The sequence below is a fragment of the Crotalus tigris genome, unplaced genomic scaffold (assembly GCF_016545835.1).
Source record: "Crotalus tigris isolate CLP2741 ecotype Arizona unplaced genomic scaffold, ASM1654583v1 scf7180000017871.4482833, whole genome shotgun sequence".
Classification (NCBI taxonomy): Eukaryota; Metazoa; Chordata; class Lepidosauria; order Squamata; family Viperidae; genus Crotalus; species Crotalus tigris.
Window position 1 is genome coordinate 4390674 of NW_024096690.1, and position 25794 is coordinate 4416467.

The 25794-nt window shown below is 37.0% G+C and overlaps 1 protein-coding gene across 4 annotated transcripts in view; it reads right to left on the reverse strand.

Moving 5' to 3' along the window:
* The window catches only part of GADL1 (glutamate decarboxylase like 1), a 197225-nt gene that overhangs the window by 105944 nt on the left and 65487 nt on the right, over positions 1-25794 (reverse strand). Inside the window, exon 1 of one of the 4 annotated variants that reach the window (XM_039343761.1) lies at positions 18735-18898. The exons of 2 other annotated variants lie outside the window; for them this stretch is intronic. In XM_039343761.1, coding sequence (XP_039199695.1) covers positions 18735-18750 — 16 coding nt within the window. In that variant the 5' untranslated portion in view covers positions 18751-18898. Of the gene's footprint in view, positions 1-18490; positions 18644-18734; positions 18899-25794 lie in introns of those variants that run through there. One more of the 4 variants, XM_039343762.1, reaches the window with a different exon arrangement.

Sequence of the window (25794 nt, forward strand, 5' to 3'; positions counted from 1 at the left end):
CAAAGGTGTTCACTTAAAAAGGCTCCATAGCTAAAAGCATTAATTCACAGAAATAAGTTTCTTTTTAAAAAATCTAATAAAATATGAATAATTGTATTGCCCATCTATCATAATAAAACTGAGAATGTATTTCTCAGTAGAATCATTTCTCATGCTATTTGGGACATTTTTTTATCAATAGCTATTATGGGAAGGAAATCAAACTCTCCCTGTCATCCCATCTTCCCTTTGTTCTATATCATTCAAATCTCTGCTATCTCCAGAGCAAAAGGAACAATGAGAGAGGAGAGGCAAGAGACTTGAGACAAAGATTCATATTAGCAAAAGGCACCAGGTAAACATTTATTTCAGGATGCCAAAAATTTAACCCATTAATAGTAATAGTAGTAATAATAAAAACCTTTCCTTCACAACACTGCCACTTCTATGCTAATTGACCAGGAAAGCCTGGCTGCCATGCTGAATAAGTGGAAAACCACAGCTCAGCCATTTAGCGCCCCTAGTCAATTACACTTTTTAAAAATTCTTAAGGGGCAGTTCCTCTCTTCCCATGCTTTCCAAGAACAATAGGTCTTTACTATAAAAGATACTACAAAGAAAAACTGGACTCATCATCACCTCCAAACTAATCTGATACTTGCTTATTCTGTACTTTCGAAAATAAATTTCTTTGCTTCCAGCAATTGCCTGTGCCCTGTGTTCTTTCAAACCTGACTCAGAAATGAGTCGAATTTTTCGATTAACATTATACCAGATAGTGTTCATCTTCCATGTTATTAATTATTTTAAATATTTTTAACAATTCTTTGAAATTTCTTCTAGTAGTTTTTGTATTGTTGGTCTCCTTCTGTTTGGTCTTAGACAATAAAATGTTGATGTGATGATGATATTTGAAGACATTTTAAAGCTTCTAATCTGGAAATTGATTTAGAAAAGCAACAATGGGGTTAGAGTTTAAAAACGTAATGGGAGGGAGGGACCTAATGTTAGGATCATTGCTCAGTTAAATATTTGACTTTATATTCTGCAGATTTCATTGCATTAATTACAAAAAATGTGTTTAGGGTGAGATCAAGATCTACATAATTCAATATTCTGTTCTCACAAAATAATAAATTAAATACTTAATGCAAATAAACAAGAATGGTTTCCAAAAACATATGCTTCTGAATATATATTATTCTTATAATTCACAGTCACTGAATCCTTTTGAATTTGTCTTTTTTCCTTTTGGTAAAAGATATTTCTCAACACTGATGCAAAATTAGATGTTAGCACAACAAAGAGATGTAGACTGTTTCACTTTCGTGAAAGGAACCACCAGGCTTGTACATCTAAAAAGCAGAGGGAAGTGGGGAAAAGAGGTGTAGGAGGAAAATAATTATAAATTGTCTATATAAAGAAATCAGATTGAAAAATAAGGCACTTGTTGGCATTCTTGAGTTGTAATCTTAAACTTCCTTGTAATCGATTATTCTTCCTTGGATTATTTGTTTACAGACTGGACTGCAAGGAAAGCTATCCAAGTTGATAGTTACTAAAATATGTGACAAATTTTAATAATCACATAATTTAATTATGCACACTGTGAAGCTGTACTTTCTGTATCCAGGGCTTATTACATATTCCTGGGTTTTAGAGGTATGAGAGAATATTCTCTTGCCATCATAATTTTATAATTTTCTATATAGTGTTCCCCTTTAAAGTAAAAAGCTCTATATTTTGTTACATGTTCTTCTTACATAAATTTTGAAGCATGCCCATTTTCTGTCAGTTCTACATTTTTTTAATGTGTGATGACCAGAATTGTTCACAATATTCCTAGTATTACCTATAAGAGTTCCATACAAGTCGTTTTTAATTCAATTTGTAACTATTGCTTTTCAAAGCACTGTTTTTTTTAATGAAGCAATAATAATGATGATGATGATGACGACAGACCTTGGAGGTCTTCTAGTCCAACCCCCTGCTCAGGCAGGAAACCCTATACCATTTCAGACAAATGGTTGTCTAGTCCCTTCTTAAAAACTTCCAGTGTTGGAGCATTCACTGCTTCTGGAGGCAGGTTGTTACAGTGATTAATTGTTCTAACTGTCAGTAAATTTCTCCTTAGTTCTAGGTTACTTCTCTCTTTGATTAGTTTCCATCCATTGCTTCTTGTCCTGTTTTCAGGCACTTTGGAGAATAGCTTGACTCCCTCTTCTTTCTGGCAGCCCCTGAGATATTGGAACACTCTGGCATGTCACCCCTTGTCCTTCTTTTCATTAAACTAGACGTATCCAATTCCAGCAATCGTTCTTTATGTTTTAATCTCCAGTCCCATAATCATCTTTGTTAATTGATTATGGGAAGTCAGAAGGAAGTTGTCTCATCAAAGACTGTAGGATTTTGTTAACAAAGGTGATTAGGACTGCTGAGATTGCTGTCAGTAAGTGATTGGTTGTGCTTTATGATCATATCATCCAGCAAAGGAAATTCTGATCTCAATTGCTATGGAAGTTAAGGACTACCTGTGCATTTAGTTAAAAATAGTACAAGCAATTTACCAGAGGAATATAATAGAATAGAATAGAATAGAATAGAACAGAACAGAACAGAATAGAATAGTTGGAAGAGATCCTGGAGGTCATCTAGTCCAACCCGTTGCTCAGGCAGGAATCCGTACACCATTTCAGACAAATGGTTGTCCAATCTCTGCTTAAAAACTTCCACTGTTGTAACATTCACAATTTCTGGAGGCAAATTGTTCCACTGATTAATTGTTCTAACTGCAAGGAATTTTTTTCTTATTCATCTTGATTAGTTTCCATCCATTGCTTCTTGTCCCTCAGGTGCTTTGGAGAATAGCTTGATTCCCTCTTCTTTGGGACAACTCCTGAGATATTGGAACACTGCTATCATGTCACCCATAATCCTTCTTTTCATTAAACTAGACATATCCAATTCCAGCAACCATTCTTTATAGGCTTTAGCCTCCAGTCTCCTGATCATCTTTGTTGCTCTTCTCTGCACTCTTTCTAGAGTCTCAACATCCAAAACTGGATGCAGTATTCCAAGTGTGGCCATATCAAGGCATTATAAAGTGGCATTAACACTTCACGTGAACTTGATTCTATCCCTTTGTTAATGCAGCCTAGCACTGTGTTGGCTTTTTTGGCAGCTGCAGCACACTGCTGGCTCATATTTAAATGATTGTTCACTAGAACTCCAAGATCCCTCTCACAGTTACTATTATTGAGCAAGGTACCACCTATACTATACCTGTGCATTTGGTTTTTCTTGCCTAAATGTAGAACCTTACTTTTTTCACCATTGAATTTCATTTTGTTAGATAGCGCCCAGTTTTCAAGTCTGTCCAGATCCTCCTGTATCCTAAACCTGTCTTCTGGAGTGTTGGCTATTCCTGCCAGCTTGGTGTCATCTGCAAATTTGATGAGATCTTCTTCCAGAAGAGTTACTTTCAGTTCAGACCTCCTCACTGTACTTGTGAAATTGGGTTTGGGGTTTTTTTTGCTCTAATGTGCTCACCTCAAAATCTTTGATTACATTCTTCAGTATTTTTGACCATTTATTCTCCTTTTGTTGAAATGTTAACATGGCTTCCATTTTCTGAATAAACTTTTTATCTATAAACCTCACACCACGTATTGATCATGCAAGTGGCCCCTTAAAACTAAATAATGGGTCATATACCTTCTAATTTAACTGATTGAAATTGAGTAATTCTGAAGTAATTTGGAACAGTGGTGGCACAGTGATAAGAATTCAGTATTGCAGGCTAATTCAGCTCACTTCCAGGAGTTCAATCTTCACAGGGTCAAGGTTGACTCACCCTTCCATCCTTCCAAGGTTGGTAAAATGAAGACCCAGATTGTTGGGGGCCATATGCTGACTCTGTAAAGTTCTTAGAGTAAAGCATTGTAAAGTGGTATGTAAGTCTAAATGCTATCGATATTGTTATTGCTATTTGTAGAGTTCTCATCCTAACCAAATTTCTTTTGACCAATAATGGAGTTCCAATTCTCCATTTGTATAGAAATTAAATTTAGGTAGTGTTATAATCACTGCTTCCCACAGCATTCATAACACTAGACCCTGAATATGCTTTAAGATAAAATTCCAGGACTACTTTCCTTATAGTTTCCTTATAGTATCTATACAGATACTATTTTTTGCTACAAATAGAATATGCATTTAACCCATCTATATGAGGGCATCTAGGGAAAAATCATTTATTTCTTTGAAGCTGTATTTGTTTTAGATAATTTTTTAATTTCATTTTCTATTTGAGGATAATTACAGCTCAGTTAGGGTATCATATTTCCACTGGTATTTCTATTGCAGTAATTTTATAGAAAAGTCATTCCTCTGAGATTTTGAATCTGTCATTCAGAATGATACTATTTGTCGGAATGAATATATATGTTTGCTGTGAAAATTTCTAACATTCAACTTTGCAGTCGCTCCCAAACACATCCCCACTGAAACCATTATATGTGGAGTTGAAACCAGCCTGACCAAAATCAACCCCGATGACGCTAACAAAATCAGACTCAAAATCACCAACATCCTCTGCACCAGCAAGCCACCCAAAAGCAACTTACCCAAAGAGGAACAGACAGCACTACGTAACCTGAAAGAAGACACCAGCATAATAATCCTACCAGCAGACAAGGGCAACGCCACGGTGGTTATGAACACATCTGACTACCAAACCAAATTAACCAACCTACTCCAAGACTCCACATACAAACCCCTAAATACAGATCCCACCACCTACCTGGAAAAAACCACCAGATCCAAAATAAAAGCCTCCCCCATTAGCGAAGAGATCCAGCAAGCAAAGAATCATTCCCAGAGAGAAATCATCCAGATGCCCCAAACTCTATGGTCTCCCCAAGATACACAAAGAAGGAACCCCACTCAGACCTATAGTCAGCTCCATAGGCTCACCTCTACAAAACCTAGCCAAATTTCTCGCCAAACAACTACAGCCCTATGCAGAATCCATCACCTCACACGTAAAAAACTCATTCCAGTTTATAGAGATCATAAAGAAACAAAGCTTACAGCCCAGCGACCTACTAGTGAGCTTCGATGTCATATCCCTCTTCACCCAAGTGCCTATCAAAGAAGCCTTGACAGCTATCAAAACAAATATAACCCCCCCAAACACATCTTAGATCTGACCAACCACTGCCTATCCAACACATACTTCATCTATAATGGACAAAAATACAAACAAACAGAAGGAGCACCCATGGGATCACCCCTCTCACCTGTCATTGCCAACCTCTACATGGAACACTTTGAAACCCAAGCTCTAGAAAAATCGGATCACAAACCCAAACTCTGGCTCAGATACGTAGACGACACCTTCATAATCTGGCCACATGGGAAAGAAAAACTGGACAACTTCCTCACACACCTCAACAGCCTACACCCCAAAATACAGTTCACCATGGAAACAGAAGCTAACAACCAACTTCCCTTCCTGGATGTCTTAGTCTACAAGAAATCCAATGGCTCCCTAGGACACACCATCTACCAGAAGAAAACACACACAAACCGCTATCTGCACGCTCTCTCACACCACCACCCAGCACAGATCAACTCTGTAGCCAAGACACTCATCTCCAGAACAAAACGCTTAGCTGACGAACAACACCTAAAACCCGAACTACACACTCTCACCAATGTACTAACATCCAATGGATTCCATAGAAATAAGATTACAAACCTAATCCAAAAAGAAACCCCCACTAAAATCCAAGACAAAGAACAAGAAAACGGCAAAGCCCTCCTCCCATACATAAAAGGCACCACAGACAGAATCAGTAAGATCCTCCATAAACACAACATCAAAACAGCATTCTGCACAAACAGAAAAATATCCACCATCCTTAGAAACCCCAAAGATAAAATTGAATTAGAAAATCAAGGAGTATACGAAATCCCATGCACCACTTGTCCCACCACATACATCGGACAAACCAACAGAAGAATAAGTGCACGCATTGAAGAACATAAGAACTCAGTCAAAAAAGAGGAACCAACATCTTCCCTGGTCCAACACCTTAAAGCCACAGGACATGAAATTGACTTTAAAAATACCAGAACCATTGCCAAAAGTGAACATTTTAATAACAGAATAATCAGAGAAGCCATCGAGATAGAAAAACGCCCACACAGCATGAACAAGCGAGATGATACCTCCCGCCTACCAGCCATTTGGAAACCCGCCCTTATTGACAAACGACTCCCTAACCCCAAAATCTTAAACCCCTCTGCAACTCAGACTAACCTGAGCACAACCAAACAGAACACTCCCCCAGCCAATCAGAGCACAGCCAAGCCCCTAACCATTCAGAACACACCTCCACCCAATCAGAACACAGCCAAGCTCCCATCCAATCAGTTCATACCCTCACTGGCAGTTAAAAGGAAGAAACAGCTAAAACCACACATTGCTGCTCAAAGCAAGAAGCTAAAAACACCAGCCTGAAGATGACGAATGTGACTTCGTCGAAACGTTTCCAAGACACTTCCAATTTTACGCGGGAGAAAACCCGAACAACCAAAGACCTATATACAAATACCCGCGAAAACCTCAGAAAACATATATATATATATATATATATATATATATATATATATATATGATCCCTCTCTTCAAACAACATTGAAGTACGCATTTTCCTTATGGCTACCACATTTTGTTGTATGCTCCCAACCTGTTATCAATCTTTATTGAGAAGATCAGGGACTAAAGAAATAGCTTATCTAGCATAACTGATCTTGTCCTGCAATGGGTTCTACACTAAGGCCATTTGATGTCCTACATTTTATTACTTCTGGCCAGCAAAAGAGATTTTTGTGTAACTCTTGTACTTTATTCAAGTGAGCACTTTGCAGAATTTTCAATAAAATAGAGGAACTTTATGGTAGATGTGCTGAGATTTTTTGGGCAGATAAGCTAATATGAATAGGATTATCTAAAGAAAGAAAGGGTAGAACATATGCAAGAGAAAAACTGCAATACCTAAAATGAGATTGTGAATAAAAGAAAAACTACCCTCAAGTATTTCAACAAGTGTTTTTGTTATTTAAGATATAGATTTGAGAAATTAGAAGTCTGAAACCAAAACTTTTTGAAATGTTAATTAGCAAAACCAGTTCTTGTGTATCTCATATATATGCAGGATGCTGCATTACATAGGTACGTCTACCTCATCATTACTATTTCTTGCTATCAATTGCTAACTAGCAATTTAGGCAATATCTTTTTTGTAAGAGAAATATAAAAAGCTCTTTGATACCTACTCCCTACTTTTATATTATTCTTAAAACATGTTATCATGTCCTGCTGTTCATGGTTTGACATACACTACATAAAGTTTGCATCAAGCTATAAATTTTATCTTCCCAAAACCATAGATCAAAAAATGGCTTTTCTAATAAATATGAAAATTGAATTAATATGCAATAATTATCCCAATGCATTAATCTGACAATTTTAGAAGATAATTGACAAGTTAGTTCAATGATACATAGCATATTAATTTGTCGGTATTTAACCCCATTTTGTTAATCAATTATTAAATCTTTAGGGAAAATCAAATGAAGAATTACTTTTATCCTGAAAATGGGGCTTGAAGTAATTTTTATGATATCTTCCAAACAATTCTTTGACTACATAATAAGTGATATTAATAAAAGGGTATTTTATCATCACTCTCTATATGTTTTAAAACAGTGGCTATATTGTGATAATACTATATTTTCAAGCTAAAGACATTTATCAAACCAATTTGGTAACTTATAGTTCTATAGTTTTATTTTGGCTAATCATAGCTCTATTCTCCCTTAAAAGTAATAAATCATATTACTTTGGAGAAGAAGCAAGGGCTTCTTCTGTCCCAAGACACATATATTCAGCATATATTTATATTTTTACAACTATATATATATATATATATATATATATGTATGTATGTATGTATGTATGTATGTATGTATGTATGTATGTATGTATATATATATATATATATATATATATATATATATATATATATATATAGTTTTCTGAGGTTTTCGCGGGTATTTGTATGTAGGTCTTTGGTTCTTCGGGTTTTCTCCCGCGTAAAATTGGAAGTGTCTTGGCGACGTTTCGACGAAGTCCCATTCGTCATCTTCAGGCTGGTGTTTTCAGCTTCGTGCTTTGAGCAGCAATGTGTGATTGTAGCTGTTTCCTCCTTTTAACTGCCAGTGGGGGTATGAACTGATTGGATGAGAGCTTGGCTGTGTTCTGATTGGATGGAGGTGTGTTCTGATTGGTTAGGAGCTTGGGTGTGCTCTGATTGGCTGGGTGGGGGTTGGCTGTGCTCTGATTGGCTGGGGGGTTGGCTGTGCTCTGATTGGCTTGGGGAGTGTTCTGTTGGGTGGGGGCTTTGTTGTGCTCAGATTAGTCTGAGTTGCAGGGGGTTTAAAATGGTGAATTGCATTGCTATTTTTTGGCTTCGCATTTGTGGTCGTGCCTCATCTTCATGGTGGGTGTCAGTTTGCTTCATGTATGGATTGGAGGGGTTTAAATTGGCTAATGATGCAGCTGTGGTCTGGCTTCTGGTTTGTGGTCGTGCCTCATCATCGGTGTGGCATTGGGTTTGCTTTTTGCGTGGATGTGTGGTGGTGACATCATGTGTGGTTTTTGTGAGTGTGGGTCTGGTGTTATTTTTTGTTTGGAAGTCGTTTGTCAATAAGGGCGGGTTTCCAAATGGCTGGTAGGCGGGAGGTATCATCTCATTTGTTCATGCTGTGTGGGCGTTTTTCTATCTTGATGGCTTCTCTGATTATTCTGTTATTAAAATGTTCAGTTTTGACGATAGTTCTGGTCTTTTTAAAGTCAATTTCATGTCCTGTGATTTTAAGGTGTTGGACCAGGGAAAAAGTTGGTTCCTCTTTTTTGACTGAGTTCTTATGTTCTTCAATGCGTGCACTTATTCTTCTGTTGGTTTGTCTGATGTATATGGTGGGACAAGTCGTGCATGGGATTTCGTATACTCCTTGATTGTTATTCGGGTTTTCTCCCATGTAAAATTGGAAGTGTCTTGGCAACGTTTCGACGAAGTCTCATTCGTCATCTTCAGGTTGGTGCTTTCAGCTTCGTGCTTCTAGGAGCAATGTGTGATTGTAGCAGTTTCCTCCTTTTAACTGCCAATGGGGTATGAACTGATTGGATGAGAGCTTGGCTGTGTTCTGATTGGATGGAGGTGTGTTCTGATTGGTTAGGAGCTTGGCTGTGCTCTGATTGGCTGGGGGGTTGGCTGTGCTCTGATTGGCTGGGGGAGTGTTCTGTTTGGGTGGGGACTTTGTTGTGCTCAGGTTAGTCTGAGTTGCAGGGGGTTTTAAAATAGTGAACTGCATTGTTATTTTTTGGCTTCGCGTTCGTGGTCGTGCCTCATCTTCATGGTGGGTGTCAGTTTGCTTCATGTATGGATTGGAGGGGTTTAAAGTGGCTAATGATGCAGCTGTGGTCTGGCTTCTGGTTTGTGGTCGTGCCTCATCATCAGTGTGGCTTTGGGTTTGCTTTTTGCGTGGATGTGTGGTGCTGACATCATGTGTGGTTTTTGTGAGTGTGGGTCTGGTGTCATTTTTTGTGTTTGGGAGTCGTTTGTCAATAAGGGCGGGTTTCCAAATGGCTGGTAGGCGGGAGGTATCATCTCGTTTGTTCATGCTGTGTGGGCATTTTTCTATCTCGATGGCTTCTCTGATTATTCTGTTATTAAAATGTTCAGTTTTGGCGATAGTTCTGGTCTTTTTAAAGTCAATTTCATGTCCTGTGATTTTAACCCCCAGCCAATCAGAGCACAGCCAACCCCCCAGCCAATCAGAGCACAGCCAAACTCCTAACCAATCAGAACACACTTCCATCCAATCAGAACACAGCCAAGCTCTCATCCAATCAGTTCATACCCCACTGGCAGTTAAAAGAAGGAAACAGCTATAATCACACATTGCTCCTAGAAGCACGAAGCCGAAAGCACCAGCCTGAAGATGACGAATGAGACTTCGTCGAAATGTCACCAAGACACTTCCAATTTTACGTGGGAGAAAACCCGAATAACCAAAGATCTACATATATATATATATATATATATATATATATATATATATATATATATGAGGTTTTCGCGGGTATTTGTATGTAGGTCTTTGGTTGTTCGGGTTTTCTCCCGCATAAAATTGGAAGTGTCTTACGACGTTTCGACGAAGTCCCATTCATCATCTTCAGGCTGGTGTTTTCATACACACACACACACACACACACACACACACACACACACCATCTAATTCCAAAAGATAATTAAGCAACTTGAAATAAAAATACAATAATTAAAATCCCATTAGCAATCTAGCTCAGGCAGCCCAAGTAGAAGCACTAACATATTCTGCAGAATAAATATTTCCAAAAGGTTGACAGGTTGAAGAAATCCCTTATGTTGGAGGCAGGTCTTCCAAAGAATGGGGCAAAGCAAGTGTATCATCAACTCCAACCCATTACTACCTCAGTATTCATCTATCATTCATAGCATGGGGTAAGCTGAGTATGGGCAGAATAGCTCAGATATTCAGACACCAAGCCATGTAGAATTTTCAAGATGAGAACAAGCACTTTAGATTGTACCTAGAAAACTATAGTTTAAGTATTATTCTCTTAAAGCTACTAAACCTGCAATGGATCACTTTTACAAGGGATCTTCCCAAGACAAATATATCAATTAAGAATGTCTGAAAGCTGCTGTTTAATGGAGGTATTCATTTTAATACCTCCACTAAACAGCAGCTTTCAGACATTCTTAATTGATATATTTACATGCACATACATACCTTAATGTTTAAATTTTGTACAGTCTGGTGCTATTTAAGAATAATGATGCAAGTGAGAGTTCTCTAGTTTAGTGATATGGCAATTCCCTTGTTCATATCATTCAAATTTTATGGTGCAAATTTTTATTTTGAGTTTTTCTACTGATTTCACTCTCTCCATACTGCTTTTGTGTTGCTTATGTTTACTATGTAGATTTAATATGAACTTTATTATGAATTATATAGTTCATTATGTTGGATTTTTATGAGACCAGGAAAGCCTATACTAGGTAAATGAAAAAACATTTCAGAAGAAAAAATGGCAAACTATTCTGAACTGTTGCCCCAAAAGTACATAAATAAGTTTACCTTAAGAAATTCAGCTTTTTATAGAACGAAAATAAAGAGATGGATTTAAAAGACACCTAATAAACCTTTATTTGTTTGTTTGTTAAAGTTATTTGTGGCCTATCTCACCGTGTGACTATTCTAGGAAACATACCCAAATATCAAGGACTACTGTATGATATGTATTATATAGTACAGGGCTTTTCAACCTTTTCACCCATTGTACCACTTTTAGGATATGGCAATATCCGAGTACCACCAGTCGCTAGCAAGGTGTCAAAAACATGATGACAAAAAAAGGAAAAAAGTGATAAAGTACAGGTAGTCCTCGACTTACAACAGTTCGCTTAGTGACTGTTCGAAGTTACAATGGCACTGAAAAAGGTGCCCCCCAAGGCACAGCCGAGCAAGATACCTGTCTGCCCACCCAGCGGTGCTCTTCCTCCTGTCCGAGGTTTTCATTGTTGTGAGCCTTTCTGCTGAGGATTGGCAGTGGGGGTGGGATGGGGAGTGTTTGGTTTTTATTCCTCCCATCTGCTGGGTGGTTGCAGCAGGTTTTGGTCACTTCACATGGCCCTGGGACACTGTGACCATCATAAATATGAATCCATTGCCAAGCATCTGAATATAAATCACAAGACTCTGGAGATGCTGCAACATTCCAGCTGATCAGCGCTTCTTCTGGGCTCAGTGAAGTGCCAGGATCAGTGCTGCTTTCCAGCTGATTGGTGCTTCTTCAGGGCTCAGCAGAAGCACCAGGATCAGCGCCGAGCTCCAGCTGGAGCCTGGCGCTGATCCTGGTGCTTCCACTGAGCCCTGACAGTCCTGAAGATGCACTGATCCTGGTGCTTCCGCTGAGCCCTGACAGCCCTGCAGCTTCAGCCATCTCTCGCTCAGGCTTGTGCGGTGCTACCACCGGTTCAGATCATTCCCCTCCCCCGCTACCACTTTTCTGGGATTGTCGCCTACCACCTGCCAGGTGCCAATGTACCACAGGTGATACCCGTACCACTGGTTGAAAAGCCCTGATATAGTACACAGTGTTGAATTGAAATTTATTTTCTTGGTCAATTTAATGTAGCCTTGCCAAGAAAAATAAATTTAATAACCTGATCTACATTTGCATTCATAGTAAGGAAAGTTATGAACTTTCTTTGAAAAAAAATCCATCTGCTAAAAGATCTCTTGCGTAGGTTAAATCTGTATAGTAAAAATAATTTTAAGAGTTGTTTCAATATCCTAAGCACTTAGCAACTTATATATAGTTATACAATTGAGTTTTGAGAACAGAAATACCCCTCTATTAACTATTATCACACCTAGTACAAATTAGTCAATTTAAAATAACACATCCTTTTAGAAACACTTTCATAAGAAGATTCTGTAAGCATCTCATTAATTTTACTGGCACTTGAGCAACAGTAATTCTCAGTAGACAATGCAGCAATTACATTATTTTCTTTTATATGGCGCTCAAGGTGGCATTAAAGAGCTAGTTTATAAAACATTTTTGGCAAGACCAAAAAACAGCCCATCTGCACAATAACCAATATGTTTAGATAAATACTTTTGAACTACAGGTTGTCCTTGACTTATAACTGCAATTTGGACCAGACTTTATTTATCCAAATAAAGAGCGAAATTACTATCTATTCAGTCACATTAGTACTGAATGGGAGTTTTAGATTTTTGACAAATAAAATTCCAAACACTATTTTTAAAATTTTCATGTCCTAATGTACCATTTCAATCAGATAATTATATCTTAGTTTCCATGTTTTAAATCATGCATTACCACTGTTTGATTAGTAAATGTTTTCCCCCTGAATTAGTAACAAAGAGGGAAAAGTTCTATTAATTTGTTATACATATTAAGACTATGAACAATATTTCTATCATATTGATTATATTCAATATTTGTAGTATTTATTTTTTTTAAAGAAGAGCAAACTGTGATGGCTATAAATTATTTCAAGCAGTTCTGTCCCACAAACCTGTTGAAAACAGTACAGTTAAGACAACAGTCATTTTTCATCTTTCTATTCTTCCTATTAGCTGCTTGCAGACTAAAATGAAAATATTAAGGGACAGATTCATAGATCCATAAAATTAGTTTAATTCATATTCTAAGATAGCTTTAAACTTGATTTCTATGGCAATTCATCACAAATTGTAGCATATTGCTATTTGAAAATACTATTGAGAGGCTGTCACTTAGGTTAGTGCTCTTTTGAAAAATATGAGTGAAAGTACACATTTTTAGTCATTTTAATAGCACTCCACTTCAGTTATTTTATTTAAGATTACATTTATTTTAAGGAGAGAATATAGCAAATCCCGATACATTAATAATACATTTATTTAATTCAAAATAAAATACGCTCATGATACCATGGGCACAGCTGACCATTTCCCCCCCTAATTTACAGTCTAACCTACTTTTTTTGGCTGTGTCTTATCCAAAAACAAATTTGATTTGATTTTGTTCTTCTTGTGAAGTCAGCCAAGGTATGGTAGGTACTAATTTTAGTTAAGTTATTTCACTCAAAATATCTCTCCAACTTAGCATTTATTTTAATATGTGAGAAAAATGTATTTTTATTATCTTTCTTTAGCTCAAGATGAACCAGATAAACAATTGTTTTTTTTCTTTTGTAGGCAAATTATGTAAAAACAAGAAGGATTTATACCAGTGATGGCAAACCTTTTAGAGACTGAGTGGCCAGACTGCAACCCAAAACCCACTTATGTATCGTCGGGTGCCGGGTGGGCGTGGTCCATTGGGTGGATGTGGCCAATAGGGTGGATGTGGCTGCGGTGGTAACGGCAGACTGGGTGAGACAAAAAAAGTTCAATCAACCAATTCCAACTTTGCGAGATCTTTTTTTTTCCCGTAAGACGTTGAAATTGATTGATTGATTGAACCTTTTTTTTTTTTTTGCACACAGCAGTGGAGGCCTAAAGCAAAAAGGTTTTATAAAACCCAGCTGAAGGCCTAGGACTGGGGCGACGGCACGCGTGCCCACAGAGTGGGCTCTGCATGCCACCTGTGGCACGTGTGCCATAGGTTTGCCACCATGGGCCTAGGACTGGGGCGACGGTGCGCATGCCCATAGAGAGGGCTCTGTGTGCCATCTGTGGCACACGTGCCATAGGTTCACCACCACGGATTTATACAAATCAACTTTAATGCAACCCCACGTACAAGCCCAAGTATATATGTGTGTATGTGTGTATACACACTAACATACCTACCCACATGCATCCCTATCACACCATTTGCTTCAGCAATGTTTTGCAAAGTACAGAAAGTGTGTAAGAAATAGTTAGCCAAAGAAAAGCATTAGTTAATAAAATAGAATAAAATAAAGCATAGCTTTATACGCATAGCTTTATACACATATACATATACACATAGCTTTATATACACTTGAAACACTGCAGCCAATTTTGGTCACCATATCAAAAAAAAGATGTTGAGAGTTTGGAAAAAATTTAGAAAAGAGCAACTAAGTCTAAGATGATCAAAGGCCTGGAGACTAAAACATACTAAGAACGGCTGCAGGACTTGAGTTTGGCTAGTCTAAAAAGAAGAAATAGGGGAGACATGATAGCAGTATTCTAGTATTTAATGGGCTGCCAGAAAGAAGAGGGGTCATGTTATTCACCAGAGCCCCAGAGGGAAGGACAAGAAACAATAGTTGGAAATTGATCAAAGAGAGAAGCAACTTGGAATTAAGGAGAAAGTTCCTGACAGTGAGGACAATTAACCAGTGGAATAGCTTGCCCCCAGAAATCGTGGGCCCTCCATCACTGGATATTTTTAAAAAGAGGCTAGACAGTCACTTGTCTGAAATGGTATAGGTTCTACTGCTTGAGCAGGGGGTTGGACTAGAAGATCTCCAAGGTCCCTTCCAGATTCTATTCTATTCTATTCTATTCTATTCTATTCTATTCTATCCTATTCTATTCTATTCTGCCTCTCCATTATTTTCTATTGTTGCAAAATACCTTTGCTTTCACTACATCCACATAGTTTTTTTGGTTTTGTTTTATTTTTGTTTTTATGCTCCTTTGCTTGTTTTTGAGGTTTTCATAAATGTTATCAAACTCCACTTTAATGAAAAACATTCCACAACTTAAATTTATTTGCTTTATCATACATTTGTTCTAAATTACAAATGCACAATTCAATAAGAATTCTGTCAAATGTTTTTTTCTATATCCAATATACAGTATCTTTCTCTTAACTTTTAACTACACTCTTTTACATGTATTTTTTCTTATTCACAGGCTCTTTTATTGTATAATTCCATAAAGCATTATTTCATCTTTCCCATTATTGTGTAATCATAGTCATGTGATATAATTTTTATACTTTTCAAAGCAGTTTCCACATACTTATGCCTCCATTTCCTCTTCATTCTGCCAGAGATTAATATACTTTATCGCTTTTCATACAGGATTTGTATGTTCTGTTCTTATAATCAATCTAGGGCAGGGGTGTCAAACTGTCGGCCCACAGGCCAGTTGCGTCACACGGAAGCCGCACCCCCCCATTGCTGGCAATGGCAAAACAGTCCTGCTATGTCACGTGACGTCGCGAGTTTGACATGTCTGATCTAGGGTTTTTCACTTATTTTCTTTTCTTATATGTCCCTTTTTCCCCACAAACAGTTATTCTTGATGCTACCCAAAATACTACCTCCTATTCTGGATTGCTTTCATTCAGAATAGTGAAAACCTACTTTCATCCACATCCACCACAAGTTAAACAACACCAATTTATACATCCAGGTATTTGAGGCCTTTCATTCATAATTAAACCATCATTTTCCCTTTTAGTTGTATCCATACCCCAACATGCTAATGGTAAGGACAGAATTGGTCAATTTTGGCATATATAGGTCAATATGCCACAAGCATAAAGCCTAGTGTTGTGTTCTGCACTTATTTCATCTCGTTATTTTATATAAATTAGGTTTCTAATTTAGAGAGTACTACTGTGAGACCAACCTACTATTGTCTATACAACCATTTGAAGTTATGACAGACTTCTCTGGGAAAACTTATGATCTGAATTTAAAATTCCAACTGTCAGCCCCCTACTATGTGACTGCAATTTGAGTACTCAGCATCTGGCCTGCATTTATAGTTACCACTATGATGGGCAGGCTCCATTAGGTTTGTAACTCAAAGACACCTGATATTCCGCTAACCTCAGATGTATAGACTCAAGAAATCTAAGGAGTTATTGGATCATGGCTTAAATGTTTTGATTTATCATATGTATTTATTCCCTTAATGAAATATTTGCATTCAAAATAAGGCAAGATAAGGTATTGGAAACTATGTGATACTAAGAAATGAACTTGCAAAACTACAGATTACCAAGATGTGCTTGTTAATAAGCATACAAAAGAAAAAACCCAGAACAATTATTTTTTCATAAAGCATAAAGTAACAATATGACAAACAAAGTGAATTGCTCATATAAACGACATCGCACATACAAACTTTACCGGAAGGCTGGCAGCATTACCTTGTATGACCAAAAACATAAAACGATTTATGACAAGCTTGTATTATGTACAATACACAAAATGTACTGTAAAATTTACCATAGTAAATTGCAAAAAAGTAGCAATTTTTTAAAAATGCCATAGTAAAATTTGCTGTACAAAAGTCCTTGATGCTTGTAAGAAACATATCAGTAATGAGTCACAATGACTGAATACCAGTTTTATAAGCAGAAGATTCCAGGATCAATTTGTCTTCTAGGATTGCCCTTAACTTTGGATAGCTGCTGCCAGGAATAGTTTCACCAGTGTCTGGCTTAATACAAGAGCAGTTTCCTACCTACACTATAACTCTATCAACTGTCTACAGAAATTTATCTAGCTTTTTCATTCACGTAATACTTGAAATAACTTATGGTAGTCTCTGTTCCCAAACATTCTCTGTGACAGCACTGAAATAATATACACTATCTTATTGTGAACAGTTATAGATACATGGAGAAAAGTTTCAGAAAGGCCTCTCAGAATTCATGGGGTCAGCTGGGATTTACCACTTCCCAAAGGCAGAGCAGTCTACTTAAGGAAAATTTAAATGTAATTAAAGGAAGGGAAGGACAATGTAATAAATGCATACATGTCATGTTGCTATGTTAATATTTTCTAATATTTAAAAATTATTTCTATAACATTATAGGTGAATAGTAAAAGCAAGAGCATTTGTGCTCAATGAAATATATTTTTCTTTGCTAGCTTTAAACTTACTGAACTTATTGACTTTAGCATATGTAGAGCATAACTTTAAATTGTATTAGGTATGTACAAATCAACAGACTCAAGCCAATGGCTATCCCAATTCTGCACAAGACTGGAGTGTAATCCCAGTATGTTAGGACTAGATCCAGCCACTACCAGGCCACTAGCCTGAAAGGATGGAGCTATATGGCTAACAAAATCAAAAAGGGGTGACTTCTGACTTTTTTTCGTGGAAAAAAAAATGAACTGCTGATTTATAGATTTAATTATTAGAAAGAGTAGAATATAGTAATAGAGGAAATTTTAATGTAACTAGGCCTAGAGAGAGTAAAATATAAATTATTTTTATATTTTAAATTAACAGCAATTAATTTAACTGCTGTTAAGAAGATAGAAAACAGCTTATTCTTTTTCTTTTCTATTTTTATTTTTCACTTTTCTGTTCTCTATTTTATCTTTAATTTTGAATCTGCATTGTTTTTATTTTGAGAAATATTTCCAAAGTAAAAATACTTTGTACCTGTGTATTTGTGTTAGATAGGCAACCTTTTTTTTACTCTGAAACAAACATACATATTTCTATACAGCAATAGCAATTCCATGTTCATAATAAAAAACCACCTGCATTCCTTTTATAGTGCTTACAGAAATTACTGTTCTATGACACAGACTAATAGGGAAGGTAGTGAGGTTGGGTAATGCTTTATTTTGTTTTGTTTTTTAAGACTTTGGGCTTTGTAATAGTAAATGGGTGGATTATGTGATGTTGGTTTCTTTAAAAGACAGGTGAGTACAATGCTGTTGGCGAAGTTAATCCATGGCGATAACGTAAGTTATTTAGGCCTCTTTTATTCCCTTGAAAGTTGCTGAAGAGCTAGGCGACCTTCGCATCTAAATTCAAATTATTTACTGGGGATGCCGGCTGAATAAGAACAGCGGGAACTGGGTAAATAGACACTAAAGAACCTACGAACTAACACGGTGAGGAAAACACCCTTACCCACCCCTGAAGAATTTCTCTTGCAAATCCCCATAAAGTGGGATCGGACAGGGTTGCAATCCACCAAAGCCACTGAGAAAGAAAGACTCCTTGCATAAACATGACACTCATTCCTTCGCTGGAGATCAGAAATGTGTTCCCCCACTCACGAAAAGAGGGCGGAGGGCTGGGAAGGTTCGCCGAGAGCCAACTCAAGCATCCTGTAAGAAAAGATTAAGCGAGAAAAGCCACAGAACCTATGCTTTTACCCTCCTCCTCCTCCATCCCGCCTTCGCCGCTGGCGCTGCAATTCAACGGGAGCGTCTTCCTCGCTCCTAAGCGACGCGCCACGCTGATGGCTGATGCAGGAGCTCCGCGATACCGCTCTTCGACAAATGGCCGCAGGTGGGATGATACCAGCTCTAGGCAGCAGAGCTATGCAAGACAAGCTCAGCGTAAGCCACGCCCACTCAGCTCGTGACACGCGGAAGCTGGCGAGCCCTCGCGCTGGTAATGAATCTTCTGGTCAAAGCAGATTACAAATATCTGAAAGACGATGCTGACTCAAGGGGTCAGGCAGAGGGCCCGGAGTGAGGACCTGAGGAATGGGGTATTGCTGCGCATAGAATTGATGGTGGTGGTGGAGAGTTTCAATGCTTGATTGCAGTGAAGTTGGGATAGAGAGACTGTATTAGTTAATGTGATGGGACAAGTAGATCTCTACATCACATGCAACATTTGTTTATTGAGAGGGGGGGAGAGGGAGAAGAGAGAGAGAGATGTTTTCCTATCCAGTTGTGTCTGGCTCTACAGCACAGTGCTCATCTCCATTTCTTTTTTTCTTGGCCAAGACAGTCAGCATTGTCTGAAGATATTTTCCGTGGTCGTGTGGCAAGCACAGCTATATGCCAAATGTGTGTGGAATGCTGTTATTTTCCCATCAAAGTGGTACCTAGTAATATACTCATATTTGCATGCTTTTGAACTGCTAAGTGGGCAGGAACTGGGGCAAGGAACAGGAGTTGCTCTTTTCTGCAGCACTCAGGTCTCAAACCTGGGCTGTCAAGCTCAGCATCTTTTACGTCTGAGCCATCATACCTCCAGAAAATACATATGTACATATGCACAGTGCTTTTTTTGTAAAAAAAAAAAAAAAAAAAAGGTGTCAGAACTCACACACGTCATACAACCTGCCTTTCCTACCCTACAAGGTTCCATCCAAAAAAGGTGCTGGAACTCTGTTCTGGGCGTTCTATGATAAAAAAAAAAAGCCCTGCATACGTATGTATGTATGTTTATATGTGTATGTATGTATATACACACACAGTAAATACAGTATATATACTTTTAATGTTTTTTAAAGGTAAAAACTAATACAGTATAAAAATATTCAAAGAGAAATTAAAGTTAAAAATAGAAAAGAAAAATATGCAAAGTAGTAACTTTTTATATTCTTCACAGCAGTTATAAGTGCAATTATATTTTAACCCCTCTCGCTAAAGTTATATCATAATATATTTCTAACTACTAAAGCCATCCTTTGCAATATTTTTGAGGGCAGTGAAATGATTTTGTTTAACATGCTCCACCCTAAATATAGGTAAGATAGAAAAATAGGGGATCAAGAGCATCATAGCCTGATAGATTCATAACTGCCTGACAAATTGTAGTCCTCAATGGAACGACATCTACCTGGAGGAAAATATGCAGTGGGATATCAAGGTTTGTCCTGGGCCTAATATCCTTCAATATCTTTATAATAACCTCCCCTATATTATTTATAGTAAGTAAGATATAGGAAAAGGGCCAGCCACATCAGTGAAGAGAAGGCCAGGCAAAGTTCTGAAATCAGACTCATTCAGTGCTCATAATGCTCTGTCCCATTAATAAACTGGTTGAAAACAACTGAAAGGAGATGGTCTAAAGCCAGAGGAGAAAACTAAAAATATTGCCTATAATGATTGGTGCTCACAAATTGACTTGATACTCTTTTTTCAGTAATTTCAAATGGACACAAGATGCATGTTATCAATGAAAATTAGCAAAGTTCACTGTTACGTATAACTCAAGAAAAAAATGGATAAACCCCCAGTTCAGTTGTGGAGAAAGCCCTACATCAAAACAGGCTAGATGAAAGTAAAACTTTCAGTTGGTGCAAGCAATGCTATGCAGGCAAAACTTGATTCTCCTTGACTTGTGATCATTTGTTTGATATTCAAAATTAAAATTTACCACTTATGACCGTCACATTATCACTACTAAGGTGACCAACCGTCCTCCTTTAGGGAGGACAGTCCTCCTTTTGTAAGTTCTGTCCTTCCTCAAAAGTGTCCTCTTACATGTCCTCCTTTTCGATATTTGAAGACTAATCTGCAGGGCTTTTTTTTCCTCATAGAACGCTCAGAACGGCATTCCGGCACCTTTTTTTGATGGTTTTTTTTTCAACTTTTGCATGAGCTGTGCTACTCCCACTATTGGCTTTCGAAAGCGCACCAAAACACCCGGCTGGCAAACTTTGCACATGCAAGTTGTCTGTATTATTGTTCCAGTGAATAAAATGTTTTTTTTATTTACAATATTTTTTCTTCAATTTATTTGTGTCCTCCTTTTCATTGTAAAAAAGTTGGTCACCTTATCACTACAGCAATGTAGTTTGCAATTTGGATGTTTGGCAACTGGCTCACATTTACAGTTGGTTGCAGCATCCTGTGGACAAGTGATTGCAATCTCCAACCTTTTTTGACAATTACCTAATGGATAATTCACTTAATGACCTCATTCATTAAGGATGTATGTTTTGTTTAATGATCACAATAAAATTTGTTATAAAATCAGGTTCAACTCTACTTACAACTGCAACCATTTATAACAGAAATTCTAGTCCCAGTTGTGATCATAAGTCCAGGACAAACTGATTCAGCAAAAGCATACTTGGCAAGTGGAATTATTCTACAAGTAAATATAAAATGAGAGAAAATATGTTTGATTTACACAAATAGGCATCTGCAGAATTCAGAACTGGTTCTTCAGAATTATGACACAAATTTAACAACACAAGCTCCACCATTTCTAATTGTGAATGTGACATCAACATTATTATTATTATTATTTAAAATTTAATCTTCAATTCAATTCATAGTCTGGGATTGGTAAAAACTTAACATTTCAAGTCCTAACCAAGATTCTAAGAGCTGTTAAGGTAATGTCTGAGTATATAGGCAGTTCTGAGTAGAGTGGTTTTTTTGCAGAGTCAGGATATTCAGGTCCAATAAATTCAAAATTTCCATGTATCCAGGCAGCCCTTTGGGTATTGCTCCACAGGCTCCTATTATTATTGGTACAACCATTGATTTGTTCTTTCATAATCGCTCAACTTCAATTTGCAGATCATGGTATTTTGTTATTTTTTCTAGCTCTTTAATTCATGCATCACCTCATATTGCAATATCAATGAACCAGACTTTTTACTTTTCCACAATAAGGCATGTTGTGGGCCAGATGTCTGTCTGTTTGGATCCAAAAGTCTCTTGCTCATTTTCAAGAATGAAAATTTGGTATTCCAGTAATCTTTGCTGCATTCAAACCAAAACTTCTCGCAAAGCTTCCAATGTATAATTTTGGCAATTCAGTCATGATGTTGTAGATAATCAGACTGAGATTTTGCTGCAGCAAAGGTATTAAGGTGATCCACTGTTTCATCTTTCTCATTGCATAATTGACATTTGCTGTTGTTGATGCTGAATTTTTGTTTTTATGGAATTGGTCTGCAAGGCTTTTTCTTGAGCAGCCAAAATGAAGCCTTCAAATTCTTTCTTTAGTATTCCTGATCTCAATTAGCCATGTTAGCTTTGTATCTATCTTTTCGTCAATGTCCTTCAAGATATTGACTTCTTTTTCCAGTTAAAAACCCAATGCTCAATTGTTTCCTTTCGATATTCTGCTTTCAATCGTGTTTTTTTCAAAAGGTTGCCCTTTTTCACCTCCTTCAGCAAAGGCTCTTTTGCTTTTTTATGTGGTCATTTAAGCTGTGTTTTTCCTTTTCCACAGTTTGTTTCACCTGTAAGAAGATTCTGTCACCCTGAGATCCTGGCAAATAGAATCAATCAACATTACTTTTTGGGTGCAGAGCATGGTGAGCTGTCATTAGTTTTCTTGTCTTTTGATCCAAATTATCAAGTTCTAGCTGAATCCAATCAACTATTCCAGCTGAATATCTTATTATAGGCACTGCCCAGATGTTAATTGCTTTTATGATATTTCCTCCATTCAGCTGTGATCTCAAGATTTTCAGGATTCACTTTATGTATTTTGTTTTTTTTCTTGGTCTTCCCTAGCCAGCTTTTTATTTGAAACTGATTTGTTTAAAAGAAAGCACAACAAGCTACCGATCTCTGTCCATCTCCCAATGGGCTAAAAAATCATACATGTCAGTTTAGAGAAACCAGGAGAGCTCTTGGTGGCATGAAACATGCTTAGAAAAATTACTGCATTTATATGTATAATCAGGGCTTTTTTGTCATAGAACGCTCATAATAGAGTTCCGGCACCTTTTTGGGATGGAATCTTGTAGGGTAGGCAAGGCAGGTTGTATAACGTGTGAGTTCCGGCACCTTTCTTTTTCTTTTTCTTTTTCTTTTTTACAAAAAAAGCACTGTATAATATATACAACACACGTACATGTGTATATATTGCTTCCGCTTCTTGCTCTTTGAAAAAAATATGCATTTTGTTTAAATACGTTATGTATTTTGTTGAAGTAGCTTCCTTGACTTGGTTGTTCAACAGCTCAGAAGCTTCCAAAACTCCTATGTAGTTGTATCCTTCTTCTCATGTTATTGCTTTTATCAGCTCTTCATTATCAAGTTTGAATCCATCATCTTCAACTATTTTTCCTGTCTTAACAATAATTGTTGCACATTTGTCAATGCCAAATTGCATTTCAATGTATCTGCTAAACTCATCAGTTCTTTTCATCAGTGAGCTCAATTCAGTTTTTTTTTCCAAACAGTTTTAAATCATCCATGTAAAGCAAATGGGAAATTTTCAACCCTTTTTTAGACAACTCATAGCCAGTTTGTTTTGTTCAAAATGCTTGTTAGCGGTGCCATCAAAAGTACAAATAACAGAGGTAACAACGAGTCGCCTTGGAAGATTCCTCATTTGATTTCAGCTTCACCAATTTCTTCTCCAAAGGCCATCAGCTTAGTTTGCCATAGCTTCATGGAAGTCTTCAGGAATTTCTGAATGTTGCTACTAATTCCAAAAATGTCTAAGCATTTCTCAATCCAGCTGTGTGGAACAGAATCAAATGCTTTCTTATAATCAAACCAGACCGTAAACAAATTTATTCATCTTTTCTTTGAATTCCTCAAACCAGTTTGTCAATCATCAGTTGGTCTTTGGTTCTTTTTGAATTTTCTTTGAACTCTTTCTGTTTCACAGGCAGCAAATCCTTGTTTTCTAGATATTCATAAATTTGGTTTGCAATAATGCCTGTAAGTAATTTGTATGTTGTTAGCAGGCAAGTGATTGGCCTGTAATTTTCAGGTTTATTTTCCTTTTCTGCATCCTTCTGAATCAAGAAAGTTCTTTTAATTGTTAGTTATTTTTCACTTTCTGGTGTTTCCAGAATCTGATTCATCTGGTTTGCTAATCTTGCATGCAAATTTGTTAGTGATTTCAACCAGAATCCATGCAGCTCATTTAAACCAGAGGAACTTCAGTTCTTGACCTTCTATTATTATTGTTGTTGCTGTTGTTTAGATTTTTATGATACACGTAGAAAAAAGCATCATAATACCACAATAGCCTTTTCATCATTTTGTTTTTTACCCCATTCCTCTGGCAAATGTTCTTACTGAAAATATAACACGGCAGTGCAGAGACACAAACATACTACTTTCTATATCATTTCAGTCTACAATTATGTCTTTTTGAAAATTTATGTCATCCTGTGACCTGATACAAGAAATGTTACTTTAACTGATGTCAGTGAAAGGATTTTAAAAAAATGTGTGGCAATGATTACTTCATTTACCACAGAACAATATTAGTAGTATTAGATCTTTTATCTCACTTTTAAAATTCAAGGCAGAGTTAATCAAATAGTACAAAATGGTACACAATATGCTGCAACTCAACATCTATTCAATGGAAAACTCCCTTGTTTTATAAACAATGTCTAAATTAGAACTGTAACCCACGAGGACTGTGTATTGTTTCTTAAAAGATCCAGGTGCTTTAAAAGAGCTGAGACTCATATACATGTTTGAACAGATAGTTGGTAAGATTTTCTTCTGGGGCAGCTAGAAGTGGCTATTATGTTTGATTTAGAAGGCAACATGACTGAAGTTTCCCAGAAAGGCTTGACTAGAAGAGAATATCTTCTAGACAAAAATGAAGCAATTTCCAGCAGTTGGTTGTGTCTGAAAAAGACAGTCGTTTTTCTATATTTGATAACACTTTTATATTTTCCACATCTGCAGTTGGAATGTTATATTGGCAGGATTAATTTACTGGTTTTCCTTACTTTTAAAAGAAAGATGTAGCATGGATGTCAATTTTTTATTTATTTCATTTAAAGGATTTTTTTATAGCCACGCAACATATGAAACATGATCCTGAACATCTTATGAAGTATCAGAACAGTAAAAAAAAAAAAAAACATAAAAAGTTACCCAAAAACTCCTCTGAAGCAATACATCCCCTACATGTCCACAAATAATCACTCAGGGCTTTACTGAGATCCAGCTATGCTCTATCCCCTAGTACTTGTAGCTACAATCAGATCTTTTAGTGCCTACGAGGGTAATGGGTTACTAGTTCTTAGGGAAAAGGGGGTTCCAAATTTAAGGGACAAATAACCTATTTTTATTAGAAGATCAGCAATTTCATATAGAGATGCTTAGACTTGATAACGTGCTGATTTTTAACTTGTTAATTAGATCTCAAACATCACTGTTTCTCATGGCCAAACTAATGAGTAGATTCGTACCTAGAAGATTCTGTGTCAGTTTGATTCTGCTCTATACTGCTGGCTAATACCATCAGTTCTGTTGGGAGCTTTATTTTCAGTTTATCTGTAGCATTAAGGGGGAAAAAAACAAGCCCTCAAGACTGCATAGATGAGGCTCTGTAAAAGCTGTCCGGGTCATCTATTTTTTTCATGGACTGGAATTCATCCTCACCCTGTCTTTTAGGTCTTTAAAGGGCAGAGCTGGCTTGACAGTTTGACAAGTTTCCCTCATAACCTAGATTTTCCCCCTCATGACAAAATAAACACATACCAGCTTCCATATTGCATTTTCAAATGCAGCCAGAAGTAATTGG